The sequence below is a fragment of the Vombatus ursinus genome, unplaced genomic scaffold (assembly GCF_900497805.2).
Source record: "Vombatus ursinus unplaced genomic scaffold, bare-nosed wombat genome assembly UNPS02011369.1, whole genome shotgun sequence".
Taxonomy (NCBI): Eukaryota; Metazoa; Chordata; class Mammalia; order Diprotodontia; family Vombatidae; genus Vombatus; species Vombatus ursinus.
Window position 1 is genome coordinate 5,990,773 of NW_020951147.1, and position 26,405 is coordinate 6,017,177.

A 26,405-nucleotide genomic window follows, 5' to 3' on the forward strand; every position below is an offset into this window, starting at 1 on the left:
GGGGTGGGCAGCAGGAAGACGATTTCGGGGGTGGGCAGCAGGAAGACAATTTTGAGGTGGGCATTAGGAAGACGATTTCAGGGGTGGGCAGTAGGAAGATGATTTTGTAACACAAGCCTGTGATAATCTCAGTGATGAAGAAGCGAGCCCAAACGCCTGGCCTCAGGTTTCCCCTAACTCAATCATCACACTCCCTTGGAATGTGTTTTCTCTGACCCATTTTCCCCCCTAGAATTAGTGTATTCCTTCCCGTTCTCTTCTCTCCCAAGATCCTTCCCTCTTCCTCCAACTAGGAGTCCTTCTCGTCACTCCCACTATAACCACCGAGGCAAGTAGCAGCGCTAGGGGTGGTTTCGTGCTCCCCCTTCCTTCTGTTTCCCCAGAGGAAGCCATTGCCTAGCACCCCCTCTGTGACCTAACAGTTGAGGTTCCCAGGGCTCTGACATCATCCTGGGGCTTCTACCTGGCCCCAACCCCTGCTGCTGCCCGGCCCAGAGGCAGCTGATGTGGGGCTATGCAATTCTGGGGATGGTGGTGGGGCTGTCAGAACAATGGAAGAGCCAGGAACGGGTAAGGGAGCCCCAGGGCCAGAGTCAAAGGGGGGACTGACAGGAGCGGGACAGGAAGCAGAAGCGGTCAGATTTCCTCGGCCTCTTGGATTACCCAGGAAATTTGATTATTTCCCCAGATCTCTTCCCCTTTCATCCCACACAGAGGAGGGGAATTTCCAAACCCAGTTCCTCAAAACTCAACAAGCTCCTTTTACACACAGGCACACTCTTCATTCACTCATTCACTCCCTCACCAAACCCATACTAAGCGCCTTCTGTGTGCAGAATCTGTTCAGTCTGTGACTCTCCTGCCCCCCTGGTTTTATTTCCTCCCCCCAAATGCTTCAGATCTACAGGATTTAAATAATCACCTCCCCACCTAGCTCAACTTTCTCTGCTTTTCTATCCTTCCTTTTCACTTATCATAGTTCAACTCAACGCACATTAAGCACCTGCTGTATATCTCACCTCCATTCCCCCTGACTCCAGGTCCTCCTGTACTCCCCCCCACCCCCCATTCTGGCTCTTTCTCACCTGCCCCGTCTTTTGGGGCTAGGAGAGGGCACAAGGTAAAGACGGGGAGGGTGGGAGGAGGTGGCTGAGCAAGGAGGGACAGACACAGAGGGAGAGCCCAGAAGGAGCTCCTGGGGCTCTTGGGGACTTTTGGATTTGGGGAATTTGCGGCTTCCAAAAGATGGTCACATTTAGAGCTGGGAGGAAGCCTTGTCTGCGGACCATGCCTTCGAACTCAGCCTCTCTCTGGAAGCAGCCCAGGCCTCAGAATGGCAGAGGGCTTGCCTAAGGTCCACGAGGCAGGTTAGGTGCTTGGATGCTGGGGCGGGGGGCCTGTTATTCCCCCCCCCCCACACACCTTTAAACTGATGAAGAAGCTGAGAAGTTAAGTGACTTGTCCAGGCTCATACTGCCGGGTGGGCGTCTGAGGGAGGATTTGAACTCAGGTCTCCCTGACTCCAAGTCCACTCAGCCTGGTTGCCTTTATTGTTTTCTCGTGTTACAGATGTGTAGCAGGGAAGTGACTTACCCACAGTCACAGGAGGGCAGTGGGGCATCAAGAGGCAGTGCAAAGAGGGCTGAGGGTCTAGGTGTGACCTTGGTCAAGTCTCCTCTCTCTAGGCTTTAGGTTCCAAATCGGTCGACAGGGGAAGCACAGTGGCAGGGCAAAATTCGGTGAATTGGGAGCCTCAGTTTCCCTAACTGTAAACCGAGGGGGTTGGGCCGGACGGCCAGAGCTCCCTCTAGCGGGACCTCAGTTTCCCTAAATGTCGGGGAGGGGGCTGGGGAGTGGCTGATGGGGCAGGGGCGGCTCTGGAGGGCATGGAGTCTCCAAGGGACCGAGGGCAGAGCCCAGGGATGCGCGCGGCACGCGGCCAGAGAGCCGCACTCAGGCAGAGGTGAGGTTGGCAGGAGTCGAGTGGGCGGGGCTGGGGGGGGCCAACAAGCCCCGCCCTCGCGCCTTGCTCTGGCCGCCCTCGCGCCTTGCTCTGGCCACCCCCGTCTGTTTCCTCTTCTGCGCACGCGCGCCCCTCAACCCCCTCCCCCCCCACCTCCGCCCTCGCCCCAGAAGGAATAGGCGGTGGGGGTGGGAGAGATACTCGACCCAGTTACCTCGGTAGCCTCCGCGGCTATGGCTCGGAGGAGGCAACGTCGCGAGACTTGGCCCAGGCCAATGTGAGGCGGGGGAGGACGTGGCGCTGCGGGCCCCGGGGCGGCGGCTCCGCCCCTCGGCCGGGCGAGCGCGCGCCGAAGCACGTGGGCGGCTTGGGCTCCGCCCCCGTTCCGGGCCGCCTATAAAAGACGCGACCGGGCGGGCGCGCTCTCATTCGGAGGCGGAGGCAGAGGCGGGCCGGGCCGTTGTGGGTGTGCGTGTGCGCCTGCGCGCTGCAGAGGGGGCGCGGTAGGGGCCAGAGCCGGGCCGCCGTCGCTGCCGCCGCCGTCGCTGCCGCCGCCGTCGCTCCCGCTCCCGCCCCGCCGCCCCGCCGCCCCGCCTCACGGGCCCGCTTCCCCGCGCAGCGGCGGCCGCCGGCCTCATCACCATGTTCAGCTGGGTGAACAAAGATGCGCGGCGCAAGAAGGAGCCCGAGCTCTTCCAGACGGTGGCTGAGGGGCTGCGGCAGCTGTACGCGCAGAAGCTGCTGCCGCTCGAGGAGCATTACCGCTTCCACGACTTCCACTCGCCGGCGCTCGAGGACGCCGACTTCGACAACAAGCCCATGGTGCTGCTCGTGGGCCAGTACAGCACGGGCAAGACCACCTTCATCCGGCACCTCATCGAGCAGGACTTCCCCGGCATGCGCATCGGGCCCGAGCCCACCACCGACTCCTTCATCGCCGTCATGCATGGCACGGCCGAGGGCGTGGTGCCGGGCAACGCGCTCGTCGTGGACCCGCGCCGGCCCTTCCGCAAGCTCAACGCCTTTGGCAATGCCTTTCTTAACCGGTGAGTGCGGCGGCGGGGGGGGGGGGGGGGCGGCGCGGGGCGCGCCCTGGACTGAGGATCTCCTCCGACCCCCCAAGAGTGAGAACTCCGTCCTTCTGCCCCATCTTTAGAGTGACCCCCCCCAGGGGAAGGACATGCCTGCTTCTGTGCCTTGGGCCGGGGATCCACACTGGACTGATGAACACCCCCCCATGTTCTTACCGCCCACCCTAGACTAAAGGGGACCCCCCCAGAGTGAGGTCCATCCCTTTGTTCCTAACCTTTGAACTGAGACCCTCCAGGGGAGAGGCACATGAGAGATCAGGGCTTGCACGTCCGGCACTCCGGGCCAGGGACACCCCCACCCCCGACGCTCTACCCGACCAAAGTGTGCTCCTTTTCTTGACTAGAAGGGACTTCCCCTAAGAGTGAGGACCACCCCCTTGTGCCCCACCTCTGGACTGAGGGTCACTCTGCCGTGCTGTAAGCCCCCCACCCCATCGTCCCCCACCCTGGACCAAGGTTCTTCCCCCCCTCCTATGCCCCACCCTGGGGTACACCCCAGGGGTACCAAGGGAACTCCTGCTTTGGATAGGCGCCTCCCAGAGAATGCTTCCCTTGTAGCTCCAAGGATATTGCTCCCCCCCCCCCTTCCCCTTCAGGCCACCCCCCCCCCCCCACCGTCACCCCTCTTACTCACCAAGGCCTCACTCTTGCTCCAGACATCCCCCTCCCTCTGCTTGGCTAATAGCTTTCCTGCACTCCTGAGGCCCCTGGAGCACCACCACACCCAGTGACACAACCTCTTCCCCCTCAGGGAACCCAGCCCTTCAGTCACCCTCTTCAACAGAGATCTCCCCCCTCACACCCCCAAAAAAGTAAAAAAAAAAAATTGGAACACTTGTGACCTTCATCTTATGCTCCCTGAGACTTCCTATTCCCATTCAAGTTGCCTTCATCTGGGGGGACTTGTCCCCTCTGTCCCTCTGGTGCTCCTATCTCCCTACCACACATCTCGGGTACCCCACCCACTGGGGCAACATTTTTCCCAGTCAGGGAAGACCCCTGAGGTATCCCAAGTGGGGCCCCCCCACACATCCCTGAGCCCCTCTTCCCACCCTGTCTGTCTTCCTCTGCTTGTGGACCCTTCCCCAGGCCTCACATCCTCATTCCATAGAGGAGACATCCCCCAATTAGTGAGCTCGTTCCCTTAGAATCTCAGGGACCCCCAGTTCCTTTGGGTGGTGAAAGCACATTAGGTGAAGCCGTGGGGTGAGTCCCTCACACAACCGGCACCTTAACTTAAAGCTTCTCCACGCAAGCAGACTCTTTCCAACTGGTCCAATGTTGGGATAGGAGTACCTGAGGGGTCTTCTGTGATTGAGAAAGATGTTGCCCCAGTGGGTGGGGTACCTGAGATGTGTGGTGGGGAGATGGGAGCATCCAGAGGGACCCCACCCTTCTCTTTCAAAGGTTGCTTCTTCCTCCCTGACTCCCTCTTCGGAGTGGCTCTTTCCCCATCCCTCCAGTCAGGCTTGATCAGGTTTAGAATGAGAAGGGACCCTGAATGCTCCGATCCCCCCTTTCGTTTTGCTCCCTGCTTCTGGCAGTCTGGGACATCCCCCCACCTTATCATAACCAATAATCATAGCTAATCTGCTTTACAATATTATCTCAAGTAATCCTTATGACACTTGAGAGGAGGATAGGTACTGTTATTATCCCTGCTTTATAGGTGAGGAAACTGAGGCAGGCAGATGGGGCAAGTCACCTTCCAGGGTCACACAGCTACTGAATGTGAGGGGCCAGACTGAACTTGGGTCTTTTGAGAGTTCTATCTCCTAAATGCCTGAAACCTTTCTGCCCCTCTTGACCCCAGTCTCACAAATCCCTTAAAGATTTCTCCTTTTGCCTCAGCCAGGGAAAGCCCCGGTGCCCTTCCAGCTGTTCGAATTCCTCCCTGCCCCCTCACCTCCTGCTTGTGCTCCATCCCTTGGGCTGACATCTCTCCATCCCTCTGGCTGACACCCTCTTCCCTTCCCCTTTCCCTTTCCCTTTCCCTAAAGGCATTGGATTTCCCTCCCCTTCCCCCCCCCTTCTTTCGCTCTGGTTGACCAAATGACCTTAGCCCTTCTGGTGCTCTGTAGGGCCCCTCAAGTCCCTCTCTCTCGAAGCTCCACTGTGTTCCAGTTTGCAGCCTTCCTCCTCTTTTTGGGGTTCAGGAGGCCAGGGAAACGTGCCCCTCTTAGACCTGGCTTACCCCATACACAGCCAATGATGTGAATTCTGTGCACAGCTTGGGAGGTGGGGCAGCGATTTTGGCACTTTTGACCTTTTACATAGACCTGCCTGCTCTAATTCAGATTGGGGGCTAGACGGAAGAGATGTGCCCAGCCCAAGCTGGTTAGGATCCTGTGGAGGGATCTCAAGAAAGGAAAGTTCTCATTCCCTCCGCCAGCAGAGCAGTCGGGCAGTGCAAGGTGGGGATGCCGCCTTCGCCCCCTTTCTGGGGAGGAGGGCCAGGGCCGTTAGGAGTGGGCACCTCGGTGGGCAGTGAGGCCAGGAGCCTTCCTGAGGAGCCAAGCAGCCCCGCTCCCCCCTCCCCCCCAGTCCTGCCTTTCTTTGTTCTGACATCTTGGTGGTTCCTTAGAACTCCATTGTCCTGGGACCGAATTGAGACTGCGTCTCCCTTCCTCCCAGGCAGGTGCTTAAGATTCCCTGTGGGGACAAAGATTACTTTGGATTAATTGGGGACCCCCCCATTTTCAGATGATTCCTCTGAAGGCTCCTGCAGATGTCACCCCACCTCTGGAGCCAGCTAGAGCACACTTGAGGAATAGACTTTGTTCTTCTCTTTTCCTTCCCTCCCTGTTAATGCACCTGTCATTCTTCTCCTTGGCCAAGGCTGTGGCTTGTTTGGATTTCATTCATTCTTTCCCCCTTGACCTCCTTTGTTGGCATATTTTTAAATGTGTCATTTAAAGAAAAGGCTGAGGCATTGAATGGTCAGCTACTTTGTCCACACACTGTGATTTTTTTCTGATGTAACATCTCAGCTCCCCTCAAAGGGGACTTTGTCTAAAGTCAAAATACAAGGGGAAGGACGAGCCCCCGTTGTAGCTGTAAGTGTCATGTGATGCCGATGACCCCCCCAGGAAAGAGTTGAGGTAGCTGAAGATTCCCTTATTCCTTTCTAGCAAAGCTGATCGTTTGTGTCAGGAAACATTCCAGTTTGACTTATCTGGACCCATTTTGCAAACCCTGACCACTAGCTCCCTCCTGGTTGGGGGCGGGGGGCCGGGGAGGGGGTGGTTTACTGAGTCAGTGAAGAGCTGAGGAAGGAAGAAGACTTTTGACCCCGAGTCCCTGCCCACTGAGATCACATTCCTTTACCAGAAACCGGCTCCATGGAGAGGACAGCTGTCCTGGAGGCCTGTGGGCCAAGTAGGCCCCGAGCCCAAAGCAGATTCGGGAGGGAGGGCTGCCCCTCAGAAAGTTCTAGCTTTGAGGGCCACTCCCTGGTGGGCTACAGGAGTGGACCTCTGTGCCTGGTGCCCCCCGGTGGGGCCTTTTGGCCCGTGGGTGTAGAGCTCATGTGACTCAGAAAGGCAGAGGGTTATTAGAGGGATCCCAGGGAATGATAGGAATCCTTGCTGCACTCGTAGGGGCCCAGCCTTGATCTCCTTGGACTGAGACTCTTGTCAAAGGCAGATCTCAGAACCTGTCTGTGGCAGCCTCTGGGCCTTCCCCTCTTCAGCCCTTGGTGGTTTCTTTTGTGAATGCGGGTGTGCAGTGAGGCAGTGACAGTGAGCTGGGAGTCTGGAGGCTCAGGTCGGAGGCCTGGTTCTGACCGTGGCTGACAAGGGCGGTTTGCCCCAAAGGCAGCCTCAGGTTCCTGCTCTCTAAAGGGGAAAGTGAGATTTGACCTCCCCGCTTTGGAGGTGTCGAGGAGGCGAGTTAGGCACTGCTAAGTAAGGGCCGGGGAGATGAGTGGGGAGACTGGCAGGTGCCAGGAGGGCGTGGGCACGCCGGGTCTCTGGGCCTCCAGGGGTCTTCTCAGCACGCTTTTGTTTAGGACTGGCTGTCACTCCCACCTGCTCTTTATCACTGCCCCTTGTCTTGTCCTTCAGAGCTGGGCCCACGGCTTGCTTGTGACTGCAGGCAAGGCCTCACCTGGTGCTCACGCTCACTGAGGTTAGGGTTGGTTCCTCACTCTGGGGTGTCCTGTGTGCCCACCCTCTCTAGGAAGGATATAACAAGGTGTTAATCTTCTGCACTTGAAGCATCTGAAGGGTCAGATTGACTTCCAGGAACTCCCAGCCTCTCTGAAGAGAGCAGATGAAACGCTTGGGCTGTGTTGTGATTCTGTTGTAAAAAATCCTGATTGTGTAACCAGCTAACACCCACTTCTGTGTAACCAGCTAACACCCACTTCGTAGTAAGGATGCCGTGGGTGAGCCAGAGGCTCTGAGACTGCTCCGTTTCCTGGCAGACGGCACAGGCCCTCTGTGCCACTCATTTCTAAGTCACTGAGTTAACTTTTTGGTAGCAGCTGAATCTTTGATCTGGCGACAGGTGGGATAAGGACTAGAAGAGACGTGGTTCTCCTCCATGGCCTCTCCTCGAGGCTCCATTTTCCTCCCCATACCAGGCAGGCTTGGTATGTGGGTTGTTGTGCAATAAGCCGTGACTGGTTCGTGAGCAGTGCCCACAAGGCAGAGGTCCACGGTGTTTTTATTTCTGCTCTGTTTGTGGTCACGGTGGGCACCCTGGCCATGCCTCGGAGGGTCTCAGAAGACAGGGAGAACATGGAATCCTAGAACAGTAGAACTGGGGTGAATTCCCTAGTCCAGAAAAGGAAGTGAGGTCCCAGGAGGTCAAAGGGACTCGTCTGATAAGGCCGCACAACTTTAAGCGGTGTGTTTGGCCCTGGAGTGCAGGGCGCCAGATTCCCAGGTCTGCATTGTTTCTGCTGCACCAACGATAGCCGCCCGCATCTGCTGGGATCATTTCAGTCAGTCAGCATCCGTCACCATTAGTGGTTACTTGGACAGAAGTTAGGCTTTTGTAAAGAGCTCTCTTTTCTACAGACCAGGGAACCTGATGCCTGGCCCAGTCTCAGGGCTAAAAGGGCTCATTGATAATTTTGTTCCTTTAGACTCGGCCGCCTTTCTCTCTTGAGCTTGTCAAAATCGGTCCCCTTTGCCTCGGCAGCTCTGGCCGAGGCAGGGATGGGCCTGGCCCTGGGAGCCCAGAAGGGTTTGGGGGAAGGTCCATGGCACAGGAGAAAGTTCGGTTGGCTGGGTCAGTGGGAAACTCCAAGGTCCACAGTGGCCCTTCTGAATTGAATGGTGACTTATTAGCTGGTGTCCTTTTCTCTCCCAAGTCAGCAGCTTGGAGATTGAACTCTAGACCTGGCCTAGCTAACATGCCGGCTGAGGCTGTGTGTTTTAGCTAAGTGCTGGCTCAGCAGACAGTGTGCTTCTCTGGCAGCCCTGACGCTGCTGGCTTCACTTTCGTGAATCACCATTGCCCGGCAGTTTGCTGGCTTCTGGGAACTCATGTTCCTCCTTCCGTGTCCAGGTGTCAGGAGGCAGTGTGATAGGAAGGATGGTGTCCGTGCCAGCTTGTGCGTCATTAGTGAGCTGCTCTCGATATCTCGGCTTCTTGTCTCTGTCCTGTGCAGGTTCATGTGTGCCCAGCTGCCCAACCCCGTCCTGGAGAGCATCAGCATTATTGACACCCCAGGAATCCTCTCTGGAGAAAAACAGCGCATCAGCAGAGGTAAGACATAACCCGGTGGGGCATGTGAATCCCCTCTAGGGTGGGCTTTCATCTATCCAGTCATACGGATTTTTTCTGATTGATTAACCATCTAAGCCTGTCTGTTTTCCTCACAAAATACCATGAAGTCAACTAGAGGAATATTACCTTCTGTGCCCCCCTGTGCAAAGTGAAGACTCCAGCCAAGGCTGAGTCCCTGTTCAGCATCCTGACTTTTACGGGGTGGCCTCAAGATATTTGGGCAGGGCCAGGATAGACAGTAGTAACCACTGCCCAGGTTCTGGGGCCTTAGCGGCGGGGGGGAGAGGGGAGACCTGAGAGGAGCTCATGTAGTGGTGGGGCGTGTAAGGAGGCATTCGCCAAAGCCGGGCATGGGGGTGGGGGCCTCCTGGTGAGGCCACGAGTTTGCTTTGCTCTGGCCTCGGGCCTCGTTGGACTCCCAAAGGACAGAGACTCACGGCATAGCCCGAGAACTTGCTGTAATTCATCTGCGTTACTATTTTCTCACTCCTGGTCATTAATGTTAATTAATGAATTTATTTTAATTTCTTCCGAAGCCAAACGGATAAGTTTGCAGAAATGTGCTTCAGTGTGGCAGGCCAGCGTTGAGCCAGATATTCTGTATTTGGCTCATTTGGTGTGAATATGTTGATTAATAATATTATCTTTGGTTTAGATTTCGTGTTTAAGGTTTTGCAAAGCACTTATTAGACATTGTAATTTGCTTTACCAGTATCATTGTCCTCATCTGCAGAATGGGGAAGGTGGCTGCCAGGTCCAGTGACTTGCCTGGGGCACTGTCTGATACAAGACCAAGCTGGGCTCCCTCCGCAGCTGGGCACCCCTCCCAAGTGCTGCCTTAGCTCTTTATCCAGGCAGAAGGAAAGAGGGACGGAGGCTTGAAAACCTACAGTTAGGTGAGGGAAGGTGAGCTCAGGGCTCTGGATTTCAAGTCCAGTGCCCTCCCTGTTTAGCTTCAAGCACAGATCCTTGAAGAGATCCAGGGTTTCCGAGGTCCTGTGATTCCAGCAGCTTTTGAGAGGGAGGACTCAACTCCCTTGGCCTAAGGTGGCCGGGCATTTCTGTGCTTGGTGGTAGCTTGGCTGTGCCTGCCCCAGGATGGCGAGCGCTTGCTCCTGGGATGGATGGGTCGGGGCTGAGCCCAGTTGGGATGAGGCTCCTTCTGGTAGTTTCCATAATCCTGGCCTTCTCGAGCTTCACTTGGGCGCAGAGCGGTCCATTGGGTGCTGGCTTCAGTGCTTGCCGGCCCACGCCTGGCTCCCCAGGCTTACCTGTGTGTAGATCTCAGGGCCTGGGTCAAACCATTCTGGCCCCCCGGGGGGTGGTTGTCAGGGCAGGATGTCGAACCCTTTGAGTCCTTTCTCGATGCCAAGTTCAGAGCCGGAGCCAGAGAAGGACTGGCTTGGGGCCTGAGAAGCAGAGGAGACCCGGCATTCCACACACGACTGAGTCAATGGGAGATGACAGGCGGCCCAAAGGTTCATGGCTGTTATTATCTCATTAACCTGGCACATCTTTGGTGCAGAGGGCCTGCTGGTGTCCTCCAGGGCTCCTGTTAGGAGCAGGATGTCAGAGTTTGGTCTTCTGCAATGCCTTGGCTTTCATGGGACTGGAGGCTGGAACCTAGATCCCTCCCTCTTCTACAGAGAACACCGAGGGAAGGATTTGTGTGAGGTCACACATCTAGAATTAACAAGTGGGACTGGAAACCAGGCCTTGACTGTTAGTGTGCACGTCTACACTCCCCACTCCCCACCATCTGTCCAGCAGCTGGAGAGGACAGAGACTGCGGGGGCCGGTGGCCACTGGGCAGCATCCCTGTGAGCTTGTTCTGGGTTCTCTGCTGACGTCGAGGTCCTGTGAGAAGGAATGTGCCAACAGCCCTTTTCCTGCTCTCAGGGTAGTACGAGAGCTGTGTGGCGTGCCGTGGGGGTTCAGAGGTCGTGTCTAGTGCTGGCAGGTTCTGGCATACTTAAGTGAGGGGCCACCCCACCCATGCGAGCGAGCGTGCCTGCCCTGCCCATCTCCTCTGGTGTCCCTTTGTATGGCCCCTGCAGGGCAGCGCCTTCCCAGCCTGGGGATGCAGCGGGGCCTTTGGAAAGCGGCACGTCAACCTTGAAACTGTGCTGCTCATCTGGGTGAAAATGCCTGTGTGCTCTGTGGGCAAAGAATGTGCCAAGTAAAACAGAGGCTGGGCCCAGTGCTTGGGCTGCTTGGCGGGAGAGACGGGGCACAAGTGGACAGAAGCGAATTTCCCCGTACTCCCCTTGACCAGAAAATCCTGCCCTGCAGCAGATGGTCCCACACCATTCGTTCCCCTCCCCCTCCTCTGTCTCTTCTTCCTCTCTAGCTGCAAACCCTGATGGCCTTCAGGACCTCAGCGGCAGCCCCTTGAAGCTGACCAGGCTGGCTGGGTCTGCAGCGTCCAGCCCTGTGCAGATTTTGTTGTTTCTTCTTATGCTTAGGACTGAATGCCAGCCCCCTACTAGATTTTAACAGATATTGAGTGCCTCCTTTAAAATGCCAGCTGTGTTACTACCCAGTCAGTGACCCCTTCTTAACACAGATTACAGAAGGGAAGGTGCATCTTGAGGGGTCATCCCATGTGCGGGGTGGCTCTTCATGCCTAGAATCTCCCATCTCTGCAAAGGAGGCAGGGAGGGGCACTGGGCCCTGTGATTACAGCGCTTGGTGCTTTTGTCTTCGCAAATATAAGATGCACAATTGGGTTTAAGCATTCACTGCAAATTCGTTGATATTAATGCTTGATCAAAGTGGGGACAAAGGCCCACAGGCTTAGTAGCTACTAGTTTAGAGGGAGGGACTGGCAAAGATTGGGGACAGTTCCCCGATGGCTCAACATTAGGAAAAATAATGGATATAGTTAAGTTATATTAAAATAAAACTGGCCCAAGCCATGGTTATCAGTCCATGGCAGAGAAAGCTTATATAGAGCAGCGCTTCTCAAACGGTGGGCCATGGGCCGGGCAGCTTCGGGGTGGCCTTGGTTCTGAAAACAAAGCCTGTGCACTTTGCACTGCGCACTGTGTACGCCCTCACGCCATGCAACAGCTAACGCTGCGGAAAGGGGTCCAGAAGGGGTCATGAGTGGAAAAGATTTAAGAAGCCACGGTATAGAGTATAACAGTGATGCTAAAAAAAAATCCTCTGGTGCATAGGCGTGGGAAGGCTATTTCTATTACGGTAAAAAGAGTATCAAAGAGTAAATGCTGGTATTATTCACAATGGAAAAACACTAGAAACCTTCCCAGTAAATGCAGGAATAAAGCAAGAATGCTTCCTTTCCCTGCCATTACTTACCTAGTTCTAGAAATGCTGGCATTAGCAATGGCATGGGCAGAAAGGAAACCAGACTTCTTTATTTGTTGCCAGTGTGCTAGGCTTACTTAGAAAATGGCAGAGAATCCACAAAGAAACCAAGGCCGGCCTTTCCCCCTAAGGAGCAGGATACAATATAAACCCATGCAGATAGTGCCCTGACGAAGTGTCAGGCAGAGGGACCCTTCCTGTCACTCAGAATCCTTTGTTGCACTCCCCAATCCCCTAACAGGAAACAAGAACTAGATAAGTTTCCAAATCTGCCACCGGGCCCTCCTCTTCTCCTCCCTTCCCTGACTAATCTCCCCATTGCTGCTGGTATTTGCACTTAGCCAAACAGCACCTCCCTGGGAGGGGAGAAGCAGGTGTTTCCCTCCCGGGGATCTGTCCAATGAGAACATGGCATGTGGCTTAACTATGTCTGGTATTTCTACCTAGTTCCCTGGGAACAACATCTCCGGTCTGGCCCGCAGAGCCCTGGCTACATTGGGAGGTGGGGGGTGGACGCCGGCTCCACTAATCAGCCAGCCTTCCCCCCACCCCTCGATCTGTGGCTCCATGTAGCCAGTGATGTGGGCAGGAAGTCCTGCTCCACCAGATAAGGTGGAGGCCACCCCCAGCCCGGAGCAACCAGGATGCAGTGCATACAAAGCCTTAGTGGTGGAAGGTGTGTGAGTGGCTTGGGCCTGGGGAATCTCCAGCTTCTCATTGGATGCCATGCTCATGGGATCATTATTCTGAAAGTGTGACGATGGTGATTCCCCACCTCTGGGGCCTCTGGTTCCCTGAGCTGCCTTGCCTGGTAGCTGGAATCCAGGGAATTTGAACCAGACACCTCCTCTGTAGGGATGGGTGATGGCAGAGGAGGCAAGAATAGGGGACCTGGCTTCTTTTGAGGCGTTAACTCCTGTTATTAAAAAAGTAGGTAGGAAAGAAAGCATGCTGCAGTTCACAAGGCCTGGCCCTGTGGCGATGATGAGCTCTGTGACCTTCCCCTTTTTGGGATTGGGTTAAATGATTCTTGGGAGCCTTTCCCGTGCTAACAATGATCACCTCAGGTTTTCCCATCTGTTCAGTGGGTTGAGCACTGCCACACTTGAGTGTGTTGCAAAGTCAAGAGCTTTCTCCAAGTATCTGAAGGGTGGATGAGGAATCCGCCCTGCCCTGAGCCCAAAGGACAACCAGGAGCGATGAGGGCAGGTGCAGAGAAGCTGGCTCGGGCCTGTTGTCAGCCTCGAAGTATCCAGAAGTAGAACGGGTTGCTCGGTAGCAGGTGGCCCTGTGGGACCCAGTTGAGAAGGATCCCAAGGAATTGGTCCAGCTACTGGGGGGAGGGAGGATGCGGTGAGCCTGGGACTGTCTGGTTCCGTTCCCACCTAGCTTGAACAAGATTGAAGGAAGATGTTTAGAATCGGGACATTGCGTCCTTGGGTGGGTGGGCTAGGGAAGTGTCATTTCAGGTGGTGTAGACCACTCATGGAACTCCTCCGCTGGAAGGAGTCAGGGTGGGACTTGGAAGCTTGTGTCCGTGCCTTTACAATGGAGGTGTGGGCGGCTTCTTCCGGGCACCCGTTTGCTGGGGCTTTGTCGAGAAATGTCCCTTCATCTTGTCCTTTCCAGTCCCAAGATGAGAGCCTACATGTGAGGGCCCTTGGAGCGTCTGACACATCTGTGGGATTTGGAGACAAGCACTGGTCTCTTAAATGACGGCCCTTTCCCCTGGGCAGGAGAGAACCGGTGGCCAGCTGGCCGGATCTCCTCCAAGGATGCTCCCGGCTCTCCCGGGCCTGGAAGGGTGCTGGTCCCTGCCCTCCCAATAGGCCTCTAGCTGGCTGGCTGGGCCCTTCTCCTGCCTGGGACGTGGCTGGCACCCCTCTTATCTCCAAGGCATTCTGTGCCCTGCCCCTCTGCCTCCTCCTGCCCTCTTCCAGATCAGCTGCCCATTCTTCCTCTCAAACATTTCCTCCTCATGGCCGCCTCTGCTGGCCCTCTGTGCTGCTCATCTACTGGCATTTGGGGCCCTGGCGGCTCTTGGACATTTGGGCTGCTCAGGACGGCGGAGTGATATCAGCTACAGCGTGAAGGCTCTTTCCCCAGGTAACCAGACACACCGTCAGTCCGGGAGAACAGCCTCCAGTGTCTGCTGAACTGGGTCCGCCGATGCCTGGGCCCCAAGCGTCCACCAGGACCCCTGAGCTGGGCCTAGTCCTTCCTTCAGTTCACTGACACAAGAATGCTCCCGGGCCTGGACACAAGCTGGACTTGTATGTTCTTAGAGGCATGCGTCAGGAGAAATGCCCAGGCCTGCCTTGAATGGCAGGAAACCTCCTATTGTTCGACGTCCTGGCCACGTTGGAAATGGGTAAAGCAGCTCTTCCCCATCAGCTGGGGGAGGGGAGGGGGAGCAGCACTCCCGCCTCGCCTGTCCTCCCCGTGGGCCCTGGGGCCAGGCACGGACCCACAGGGAGGCAGAGATAAGAGCAGGTGCAGCTCCTCCCCAAAGCAGCGGGCATTCGTCACAAAGCCCGCCTTGGCAAAAACCTTTTCTTCTGCCGGGCCGATGTGCCCTGGTTTGCCTTCTTAAAGGAGCAGGCTGCTGCTGGCAGCCTTTGTGCTCCCCGGCCAGGAGCTGCTTTTACCTTTTCTTGGCCCAGCTGGGCTGGGGGGCTGGCCCTTCTTCCACTTTGTACTTGGCTCCTCTGTGGAAGGATCAGGTGTCCCCCGCGTCCCTCGCAGCCAGCGGCATCATCCTGGTGAACGTCTCTTACAAGGAGCAATTTTCGATCTAACCAGGCAAACCACAACTTCCTGTTTGGGCCGATAGATTCCTGTCACGCTTGGGGGTGTCTGTCATCCGCTTGGCCTTTTGTGTCTGGCCGACACGGCCCACCTTTGCTTCTGAACCTGACCTCCCACGTGCCCTGGCGGTGCGCCCTGGGGGACGTATCGTCTTTCCTGGGGATGATGGCCCTGAAACCCTGCCTCAGTCGGAGGCCCAGGCTCCCAACCGGAGGTGAAACGCTGCTCTTTTTGCACTCACCAGGTCCCTCTGTGAGGCACAGGCCAGAGGCTCCTTGTTGATGAATCGGTATTTGTAAAATTGGTCTGGAGTTCCTCGCCTGGCTGGGAAGGGGAGCTGCTTGCCGGATGGGATGGAGTGGTTCTGAGGGCCTGCCCGGCGCACCCCCGCCTCCCTGCGCCTGGCCCTGGCCCACCTTTCCAGGCTCATTTCACAGTCTATCCCCGCGGTACTTCTGGGGCTCTGAGAGGCCAGCTCCAGTCACCTTCTCTCCTCACACAGTTGTCCACTTCTGAGCTTTTGCCCTGGCTGTCCCCCCTCCTGCCCCTCCATCATTCCTTCAGCTGCTGCGCTGAATGCCAGGGCCCCCCAGCCCACACTGCCTCGGGGGGGGGGGGTTGGTTCTGTTCGTGTTCTTACATCCTGAGACATGTTGTCTCTCCGCTTAGAACTGAATGTCCTTCAGCGCAGGAATCGCTGCACTCAAACCCCCATGGCCCACGGCTGGCACACAGCCCCTCAGGACGTGTCATTGAGCGATCCCATTTCTCAGATAAGCTGCCCCTTCAGGCTGTTCTTCTGGGGCCCCAGCTCAGCTTCGTCCCCTCGGAGGCCCAGCCCCAGCGCGGGAAGGAGTCTTGACCTGCCCTGACGAGGACAGCCCTGGGGTCATGCCACGGTGGGAGGCCGGGATGGAGCCCTCCGCTTTGCCAACCTTCCCAGTGGAGTTGGCCTGCCAGATAGTGTGGGATCATCATTCAGGAATCATGCCCTTTCCTTCCTCCCTCATCTGGGGTAGAAAAATATCATTCCACACCACGTGGCTGCCCCTGTGCAGAGGGGGCCACTCCCTGCGAGGCGAGGTGGGGCTGGCGATCTTCTGACCTCAGACGTCTGGAATGAAGGCCCAGGCTCCCAGGTCAGAGGCAGCAGTTGCCAGAGGACAAGCCCACCAGGAGCCCTTGCTCTGAATAGCTCCCTTTTCTGGCACCGCATGTGGAGCTCTTCCAACTTGGGGAGGCCTGAGAGCAAACCCTTGGACGAGAGAGAGGTGACTCCCGGGGTGAGCCGGCCATGGGCCCTGGCCCTTCACCTGGGGCCGCCTCAGGCCCTCCGGGGGGGCTTTCACAACAGAAGCCTGTGTGAGGTGGCCTCCCTGCCTTTGTCACAGTGGCGGGCCTCAGCCCCTCAGGTAGAGTTAGTCTGGAGGTTCAGGGGCGGTCCTCGCTCTCGGGCCGCCTCAGGCCCTTGCCCTGCCTCTCACTTGGCCAGGGTGCTCGGTACCCAGGCTGAAGGTGATGGGGAAGGGTCGGTTTCCGAGGCTGTGTCTTGTCCCTTGGCTGCGCTTTACCCAGACTGAAGCTGAATCCCGTGTTGAGGCAGACTTCTGTCTGGGGAAAGAAGGATGCTTCGTAGCAGACCCTGTCTGACCGAGGCCTGACCAGCCGCTGGCCCGAGGTGCCAAGTGTAAGATGCCCCCAAGGGCGTCGGCATGTGCAGACCCTTAGAGGAGAGGCCATTTTTCACCTTGGCAGTCTTTCATTACTCCCTGCAGTTGGGCAGCGGTGCCCCGCTCTGTTCTTGACCCGTGCCAGGCTAACCCGTTGTCCTGAGTACCCAGGGGCTCGGCTTTCCCACTCATCTCCTTGCTGATGCTCACGTAACCCACCTGCAGTTGTCATCACACCTGCTATGTGTTGGGTGCTGGGGCTACCCGGATGAAGAAGGAAAGAGGTCTTCATGGGGCATGGAAGAAATATGGAAAGAGTAAATACAGGGGAGAGGTGGAGGAGGGGCAGGAGGGGGGACAGGTTTCGGCTCTGTGTCTTGTAGGAGGAGACGGAGGTGGGAAGAATGGTTAGATTCAGAGCTGGGAAGGACCAGCAGAGGCCTGCCACCACAGCCCCCTCCTCTAATAGAGGGTGGAGACAGGCCAAGGCTGTGGGACTGGCCCAGGGCCCCAGGGTGAGTGTACGGCTTCCCCGTGAACGCCCTTCCCCTTACTGAAACCTGCGTCCCAGGAGACCTAGCTGAAGAGGCGGGTCTCAGGCCCTCCGTGGAGCCTTGTTCTTCAGACACGTCTTGTGTTAACTGTTTATCTTAGAAGTCTTGTGATGCAGCGCCAACATTCTGGCCTGGCTTGATGTGTGTCCTTGGCAAGACGGAACTGCGTGGGGGCAGGGGTCCCATCTGGCCTTCACATTTTAACTCGGCTCTTACATTGCGTTACGTTTCAGTGCTGCGGGGGCTCAGCTTGGTGTAAACGAAGAACTCGGTGTGCCCACAGCCGGGCTGGCTCTCCGCCAGCCTTTGCCCCCATCCCTCGGCTTTCCGCTGGGCTGACTGCATTTCTGCTTCTCAGTCTGGGCTCTTGCTATTCCTATAGGATAAGACAGATTCGACAGGCTGCTCTGCTGTCTCTTAATAGAGGTCTGTGGAATAGAATGTTGGGTCCTTGTTAATAATGACAAACGAGAGATGGGAATGCAGACTAATGCAAAACGAAGAATTAGGCAGCCAGTGTGCCCAGTAATGCCACTGGTATAAAAATCAGCCCCGATGTGGCAAGGGGGGGCAGAAGGAAGATCGAGGAAGGAGGGCGTTCCTTCTCTCAGTCCGAGCACTTTCCAGTCCCTGGCCCAGAGTAGGTGCTTGTTTGATAGATGCCACTTGGGTCACGGGTTTTAGGAAGGTAGACTGCAGCCTGCCTTCTCAGTCGCCGGCCTCGCCCTGGAGTCCATCTGGAGGCGAGCTCGGTCCTGCGTTGAGCACAGCTTACCCGAGGATGACCGGGGTTGTCATCGGGCTCACGTTTGCAGCCTTTCTGCTTTGTGCAGAGCCTTGAGAAGCAGAAGCTGTCTTTGTGCCCCAGTGGAGGGAAAGGAAAAAGCACTCTTCCTTTAAAAAAACGAAGTTCTGCCCAGTTAGCTTTATTTGATTGTGGGTCTTTCCCTCCCTTTATTTGTTGAAATTGTAATTTTTTAAAAGATAAGACTAACAATACTGAAATACCAAGATAACTTGTCATTGAAATGGTAGACCATGTGTTTCAAAGGGAGCCTCGGGAACTGTTTACAATGTCAAGCAGAACAAATAAGCCCTGTCCCTGGGTAGTGCTTTAAACGTCACCGACTGTTCCTCTGGTAACTGGTTGTTAATCTCCTTTCTCGTTGGAGAGGATCTGTACGTTGGATGGAGCGAAAATTTAGCCACCTTGGGTTTCTCTTTGGCTGGCTAAGAGGCTCAGAAATTCCAAGGCCAAGCCGGCTTGGGACGTGACTCAGTCCCGCACCCTTGGTCTCGTTCGCTTCGTGGTCAGCAGCCTTGGGTGGGCATCACCCCGAGGATTAGCGGGAGGGAAGCCACTCAGGGAGGTCACTGGCAGAACGTGTGCTGAGCTGTCTGCCCGTCCATGAAAGAGGAGGCAGCGGCATGTTACCAGGGGCGGTGGTAGGCAGGCGTGCTCGGTGCCCTGGAGTTACCCCTCTCTTTGGGGGCAGGGAGCCCTACGAGGGCTCTGTCACCCATGAACACTTACTTGCCATATGGTTCGTCCTCTGGATGGTAGGCTCCATCTTGGTGTGTCCCATGGAGGTGTGAGGGCTGGGCCGGACCATGAGCCAGGGGCCTAACAGGCAAGGGCCTTTCTAGCTCCAGATCTGACCCCAGTCTTCTCGTTTTACAGAAAAGGAAACTGAGGCCTCAGGGAAGTGACTTACTACTCAAGCAGTAACGGTCAGGAGCAGGATTTGTTTGTATATGAGTATTTGTTGGTGTCTTTTTTTCCCCTCATCCTAATTTCTCAGTATTCCTTTCCCATCCCCTGCCAGAGAGCCATCCTACATACATACATACATACATACATACATACATATATGTATGTATGTGTGTGTGTGTGTATGTGTGTGTATTATATATATATATATATATATATAAAATAGGTGGGACTTTTAAACACAGACGAGGGGAGGGGAGGGGGGAATGAGCAGAACCGATTCAAACATTGGACAAGTCTGGAAATACGTGCAGGTGTGGGGGGCGCTTTTGGAGTCACATTTGCCTCGACTTCTTTTTACACCGTGCTCGTCGGTGCATCGTGTTCTCATCTGTGCGTGCGTCTTGCTGGCCATTCCTCATAGCACGGCTTATTCCGTTGTGTTCTTGCACCGCGGCGTGCGTGGTTGGTCCTTTTCCAGTTGAGGGGCATCTACTTTGCTGCTCATCTTTGCTGTTACAGAGAGTACTGCTGTAAATATCTTGACATGTATAAGCAATGGCCCCTTTGAGGTGGAAGCCTGGTAGTGGAATCTCTGGGTCAGAGGGGATGGGCATTTTTGTCACTTTCTTTGGCATAATTCCACATAGCTTTCCGAGATGGTGGTACTGATTCACAGCTCCACCAACAATGTATCAGCGTTCCTGTCATCCCGCAAACCCTCTGTGCGGGCTCTTCCCGTCTTCTGTCTTTGTCAGTCCAGGTCGTGTGACCGCAGAGCCCGTGAGGGTTCTTTCTCCTGGACGACCTCTGGCCGAGGTTTTCGAACTCGCCCCGCTTTTCCCGTGTCGTTGCCCAGGTTATGACTTTGCGGCCGTCCTCGAGTGGTTTGCCGAGCGAGTGGACCGCATCATCCTGCTCTTCGACGCCCACAAGCTGGACATCTCGGATGAGTTCTCCGAGGTGATCAAGGCCTTGAAGAACCACGAAGACAAGATCCGGGTGGTGCTGAACAAGGCGGACCAGATCGAGACGCAGCAGCTGATGCGGGTCTACGGGGCCCTCATGTGGTCCCTGGGTAAGATCATCAACACACCCGAGGTGGTGAGGGTGTACATCGGCTCCTTCTGGTCCCACCCCCTGCTCATCCCAGACAACCGGAAGCTCTTCGAAGCTGAGGAGCAGGATCTCTTCAAGGACATCCAGTCTCTGCCCCGGAACGCCGCCCTCAGGAAGCTGAATGACCTCATCAAGCGAGCCCGGCTGGCCAAGGTAGGCTGGGGGGAAGGGGGCTGGGCGGTAGTCGAAATGCCCAGCCCGGACCCCTGGAGTGCTGAACCCTCATGGGCGTGGTCGCCAAGGACCCGTGTGGACCTGTGTGGCCTGTGCGTGTCAGTGACCGGCGTGGCCTGTGCGTGTTAGTGACCGGTGCGGACCAGCCAAGTGGCCCTGCGCATGTCAGGGACTGGTGTGGATCTGTGTGGCCTGTGCGTGTCAGTGACCGGCGTGGCCTGTGTGTGTTAGTGACCAGTGTGGACTGTGCATGTTAGTGACCGGTGTGGACTGTGTGTGTCAGTGACCGCTGTGGCGTATGCTTTTTAGTAACCAGTGTGGCCTGTGTGTGTTAGTGACCAGTGTGGACCAGTGTGGACTGTGCATGTTAGTGACCAGCGTGGACTGTGCGTGTTAACGGATTAGAAAGCGTGTACTGGACCTGGGTCCCTGTTGCCCAAAGCAGAAAATCAGAAACATTGGCTACATGTGGGCAACACTTTTAATGAAAGCAGGGCCACTTGGCTTAAATGAGCTACTGGGTAAAAATTGATGAGGATTAAATGAATTTTCTGAAAGAGCTGGCCCTTGCAGAGTTGACAGTTGAACGGGGGGGCAAGATGAGCAGCAGGGAAGGCGTGGCACAGGAAGGTGCCCGTGACCTGGCCTTTTCCAAGTGGAGGCCCCGAGGGTCACCGGGAGTCAGAGGGAAGGACCTCGGGGCAGGCAGGGCCACCATCTTGCTTCTTTGTGGCCCGGGAGGACACAGCTTTTCACTCCTTTGGCTAGATGAGGGGAGAAAACGCCCCCCCTTTTCTGGCGAGAAGGACTCTGTGGATGTCAGAGGTCAGGATCCCGTGCTGTCGGGGTGGCCTGTCCTGTTCCCCCCCGGCCTCCCTTAGAGTGGCAGCTAGGCCCACACCTGGGAGGACCATGGGCTCGAAGTGGTGGTCTCAGGTCACGGGACGAGCCTCGTCACCTCTCTGATTGACGCAGATTGCTTTCTCGGCAGGGTCCAGACAGCCAGTTCACATCCTTTGCCCCTAGTTTATCACCAAGCTCTTCACAGACCCTCTCCAGTATAGAGTCCAGCAAAAGGGACAGGTTTCTGTTTAGTGCCGACCTTCAGGGCTGGCATGGACCCTGACCCAAGGCCGTCCTGATCCCGTGCCACTGGGAAACCCTCTGGGTCCCTGACTCGGCTGAAGTTTATGCCCTTTCGAGGACTCTCAGACTAGAGTTTGCCTCTTCTTGCCATGCCATGTGGGTAGAATGTGGACCGTGGGCAGCAAAGTGCACCCCAGGCCTGAGCATGGCCCATTTCACTCCGCCACCCATGTGACGCCCATCCTACGGGCCTCCTGAGGAGAGCCCAGAAGACAAGATGGATAAAGGGTAGCCACAGGTCAGCATGCAGAGCATGGCCGCACTTGACCTGGCAAGACTCAAGTAGTCTCAGGGCCAGGCCTATCCTGGGAGGGGATCTAGTTGTCTTTGCTGGCCGAAGATGAAGAAAGGAGGGTGTGTCTACACCTAAATGAGTCGGTCTGGTTGGGGATTAAGGCTTGGGGGAAGCTTGAAAGTACCTGAGAGAAGCCCCTAGCGTTGGGCCTCCTGCCCCTTGGTCCTCGCCTCAGGCCCTCCTTCCCAAGCTTGGCAAAACCACCTATGGAGCATTGATTCATCTGACGGCCACTTCCTGGGGTTAGGAATGTATTCAGCCTGAGGGAGGGCTGGTCTTCCTCATCCCTGGCACTCAGGATTGTCCGTGTTTTCCCATTTCCAGCCTCAGTGACTGACCCCTCGTCTCTTGTTAGCTGTGCCCTGGCCCTGGGACCTGGCACTGTGGTGGAGCTCCCTCTGGGTAGGAGCACTGTTGGGTTTGGCCCTGGCGGGGTTGACCGTGTTCTCCTGTGCCTTAGGTCCACGCGTACATCATCAGCTCCCTCAAGAAGGAGATGCCCAACATGTTTGGGAAAGAGAGCAAAAAGAAGGAGCTCGTCAACAACCTGGGAGAAATCTATCAGAAGATCGAGCGGGAGCACCAGATCTCTCCCGGGGATTTCCCAAATCTTCGGAAGATGCAGGTAGGTCTGCTGGGGAGGGGGCGTCCCGGGGCTGGCGGCTGTGACTCCTGAGGCCCCGCGGGCTCCTCTCCACGCCCTGACTTGGCAGTGGAGAAGCGGAGGCCGGGGGAAGGAGTGTGCGCGGTGCTTCACCTCGTCGTTGGAGTGAGCTTCCGGTCAGGACGGCCTGCCCCAGCCTCACAAGAGGGACCTGTCTGTCGTGTCCGCAGCTTAAGGGCCGTTTGGCCTCCTTCGTTCGGGGGAGCCGACTGCCCCGTGACAGTTAGGTCAGGTCAGGAAATGCCCGCGACGGGGCCCCCAGTGACAGTGGATCCCCGCCCAGCCTCATTCTCGCTCATCTTGCAGGAATTGCTGCAGACTCAGGACTTCGGCAAGTTCCAGGCCCTGAAGCCCAAGCTCTTGGACACCGTGGACGACATGTTGTCTAAAGACATCGCTCGGCTGATGGTGATGGTGCGCCAGGAGGAGTCCCTCATGCCCTCTCAGGCTGTGAAGGGCGGTGCCTTCGACGGCACCATGAATGGGCCCTTTGGCCACGGCTACGGAGAAGGGGCCGGAGAGGGCATCGATGACGTGGAGTGGGTGGTGGGCAAGGACAAGCCCACCTACGACGAGATCTTCTACACCCTGTCTCCTGTCAATGGCAAGATCACCGGTGCCAACGCCAAGAAGGAGATGGTGAAGTCCAAGCTCCCCAACACGGTCCTGGGGAAGATCTGGAAGCTGGCCGACGTGGACAAAGATGGGCTGCTGGATGACGAGGAGTTTGCCCTGGCCAACCACTTGATCAAGGTCAAGTTGGAAGGGCACGAGCTTCCTGCCGACCTGCCCCCCCATCTGGTACCTCCCTCCAAACGGAGGCATGAGTGACAAGTGACCCTGCCCGCCGCACAAGGGGGTGTGGCCCCGCTCTTACCTCTCAGCGTTTCTTGGCTTTCCGAAGCTTGGGGGGGAGGGGAAGGGGATCCCATTCTCGGTGCTCCCTTGCCGTGTCTGTTCCCTAAAGACCTGACTAGCAGATGGGTTTTTGCAGCTCTCAGAAAGGAAAACCACCATTGAAAAAACATTTATTCCAAGCCCGGTGGGGAGACAGAGGCAGCACTTGTCAATGTTGGAATTTTGTGCGCAAGAACTATGGATATTTTTAATATATGAAGTCAGAGGCAGTATTCTTTCTTGCTCCCTCCCTTCCCTGTGTGTGTACCCCACCCCCACCCCCACCGAGCCTAACAGAAGACCCTGCCAGGCTCCCTCCCTCTGGCTGTCTATACAGTGCACCCAAAGAGCCAGAACCCAGGGCCTACGAAGGCAGCCCCCACCCCCCCCACCCCCCGGCTGCATGGCCACAAGCTCATAGTCTTTTCCTGGAGCCACTGGTCTGGTCCTCTGGGTGGGGGGGCTTGTTACGCGCAGCAGACCTCTGTTGGCACACCGGTCACAGATAGGAGCGGTGACGAGCAGGCCGCCCCTCCCTCTGTTCCTGAATTCACACGGTACTCAGTGCCTTTGCCCACCCTTTGGCCTCAGCACTGGCTCCCCCACTCAGGCACTGCTGACTCTTTCCCTTCTTCCCCAGAGTCCTCCCCTGTATCACACCAGCTTAGATGCTCCAGGAGCTTCCACTTGCCCCTTGGAAGTCCCAGAAGCCCCGTGGGTTGTGTCTTCCCAAGAAAACCAACTAGGTTGGTTTTTTATATCTATACACTCGACTTCCAATTCCTGGAAGTTTCTAGCCACTTTGAGAACAGCTGTGTTTTTGACTCGCTTTCCACAAGCACCACCCTTTATGAGAACAGCTGTGGAGGCCCCTCTGGTCTGGGAGTCATTGATGGCCCTGTTCTTTAACTTCAGACCCTTTGGGTGACGATGGGCCTCCCCTGGCCCCAGTCCCTCGGTGTCCTGATGTCTGCTCGTTGGGTATGTGCTCGTCAGCGGTATGCACTGTGGTGGCCCAAGGGCGCTGGGGCACCTGGCTTCCTCTTACACCAGGGCCCTTGGAAACAAGGCCCAGGGCTTCAGAGCATTGAGGTGGGTCCCGATTGTCTCTGAGGTGCCGAGCTGGCTTCCCGTCCTTCAGAGCCCCTCTCCTCCTCCTGTGCTTTGGGATGAGGGTCTTGAGAGCCTCGGGGGGTTGAGTCAGAGTGGCCCTGAGCTCCCAGGACACTGCTCAGGAAGGACAAGCTGGGCCCCGCCCGGCCACTTGTCCTCTGTAGATGCCTGCCTTCTGCCGGGTCTAGAACCTCCCGAAAATGGTGGCATTGTTACCTCCAACTGAACCCCCTCCCATAAGGGGCTAAGTGTGGCCGAAGACTGCTCATCTCTTATTAAAAGGGTCTTATTTATACTCACATGTGGAAAACCTGAAAAAAATGGAGATTTTTTTTTTCTTGCATTAAAAAAAGGAAAAATAGTGCCTAAGCTGTCTGCTGGTGATTATTTGCACATGTCTGTGGACACTGGGTGCTGGGTCTCGGCCTCTCCCGCTGAGTTTTTTCCTTGTTGAAGTGATGGGGGACGTTTCCAAGCCAGCCTCCTGTTTGGCCCCATTCAAGATGGGCTAGCTGAGAGGGAGGGAGGGGGTAGAATGGGCCTCTGCATCCCCTCCCAGCCCGGCGTCCCCTTGGCCTTGGCTGGAGGGGTGGCCTGGCTTTTCCAGGGGCCTTAGCTGTTGGGGTGGGGATCCCTGGGGAGGCAGGGTAAGCCGCACCCTGTGGGGAGGGGGTGGGGCAGGAAGAGAAGACAATTTATTGGGCCCTTGCAGACAGTCCGGCTCCGAGCCAGGCACCTGAAGGTCTGCTGGGGGCCCGTCACCCACAGACTCCGAGGAGATTTCTATCAGGAGCTTAGCCCAAATATGTGACATTTTTGTATAATCTGCCATTAATTATAGCATCCTGATGATATCTCACTAATTAAAAGTGTTTGAGAGGGCGGGTCTGAAGAAACGACGGCCCACGCCTCCCTGACACCTTAAAGTTCAGAGAAGGAATGCCTGTCTATGCTTACTACAAGCCTGTGAGGCAGGGGATGCTATTGTCCCCATTTCTCAGCTGAGAAAACTGAGGTGACATCGTAGGATCCTAGCTCTGAAGCACTTCTGGCAACAACCCAGAGCCCTGGGGAGTGTGAAATGTTAGATCCATTTTACAGCTGAGGTGAAACGACTTGCCCAGAGTCAGACGGTGAGAACAAGGATTTGAACCTAGCTCATCGACCTGCCTCTGCCGAACCACGCTTCAGTTCTTTGGGTGGGGAGTTTGAGCGAATGCGGGCAAGAAGACCACGTTTGACTCGAGTGGGAAGAGAAGGATGGAGATAGGACGGCGGGGCTTTGAAGGCCATTGTGAGTGCCGGGGCTGCAGAGGACATGCCCTCTGGCTCCAAACCCTTGCCTGTGGCCGGGTGACTGCAGGCTGCCACGCAGGGACGGCCACGGCCTGTGCTGGCCGTCACAGGCCGTTCCGCAGACAGGTACGTCAGGCAGCTGGTCACATCCTTCTGAGCCCCTAGAGTTGACCCACAGCCGCCTGAGCTCTGGAGTGAGGGGCTGCAACGGAAAACGTGAGGCCAGGGGCAGGACGGCCAGCGCTTTCGGGGTCATCGGGCAATCTGGCAGCCCTCGGGATTTCACCCAGCCTGGGGAGAGCAGAGCAGGAGATGCCACCCTTCCCACCTCCCCTGGCGTGCCCACTGCGGAAAGAGTCCCTTGGAAAAAACGCCCCCTCCCAAGCAAAGCTGATAGTGTTAGGAGGGGCCTGGCTCAACCACTGATTAGCTGCATGACCCTCGCAAGCTGCTTCACGATTCTGTGGGCCTCAGTTTCCTCATTGACAAAATAAATATGCCAGATGGGTGAATCAACCACCGTGCATTTGAAAATTTTTTCTTTTCAGTTTCCAATGAATCGAAATCCACCTTCTCTCCCTCCTTCCCCTTCTCCTCCAATTAAAGAAAGAAAAAAAAGCCCTTTTAATAAATTTGTATAGTCAAGCAAAACATTACATTATGGGCTGTTGTATACATATACACATATGCATGCATACACATGCATGCGTGCATACATATGTCTCATACATACACATACCTATACATGCATACATATGCCTCAGATGCACACATACCTATATATGCATGTACACATGTCTCATATACGCATGCACATGTATGCACGCACACACGT

At 56.2% G+C, this 26,405-nt stretch overlaps 1 protein-coding gene across 1 annotated transcript; it reads left to right on the forward strand.

Annotated features, from left to right (window-relative positions):
- The first annotated feature begins 2,560 nt into the window (after window positions 1-2,560).
- On the forward strand, window positions 2,561-24,643 carry EHD1 (EH domain containing 1). The gene is made up of 5 exons (XM_027856285.1): window positions 2,561-3,009; window positions 8,675-8,772; window positions 19,726-20,138; window positions 22,061-22,225; window positions 22,571-24,643. Exons 1-5 carry the CDS (start codon window positions 2,606-2,608, stop codon window positions 23,093-23,095), a joined length of 1,605 nt encoding a protein of 534 aa, XP_027712086.1. The 5' UTR covers window positions 2,561-2,605; the 3' UTR covers window positions 23,096-24,643.
- The last annotated feature ends 1,762 nt before the right edge of the window (window positions 24,644-26,405 follow it).

Bases quoted from the DNA above. Each gene is read 5' to 3' on its own strand.
- EHD1 (XM_027856285.1), top strand. From the start codon at position 2,606: ATGTTCAGCTGGGTGAACAAAGATGCGCGGCGCAAGAAGGAGCCCGAG. The intron at 8,773-19,725 runs GTAAGACATAAC...GTCGTTGCCCAG, and splicing joins AAAACAGCGCATCAGCAGAG to GTTATGACTTTGCGGCCGTC. The intron at 22,226-22,570 runs GTAGGTCTGCTG...CTCATCTTGCAG, and splicing joins CAAATCTTCGGAAGATGCAG to GAATTGCTGCAGACTCAGGA.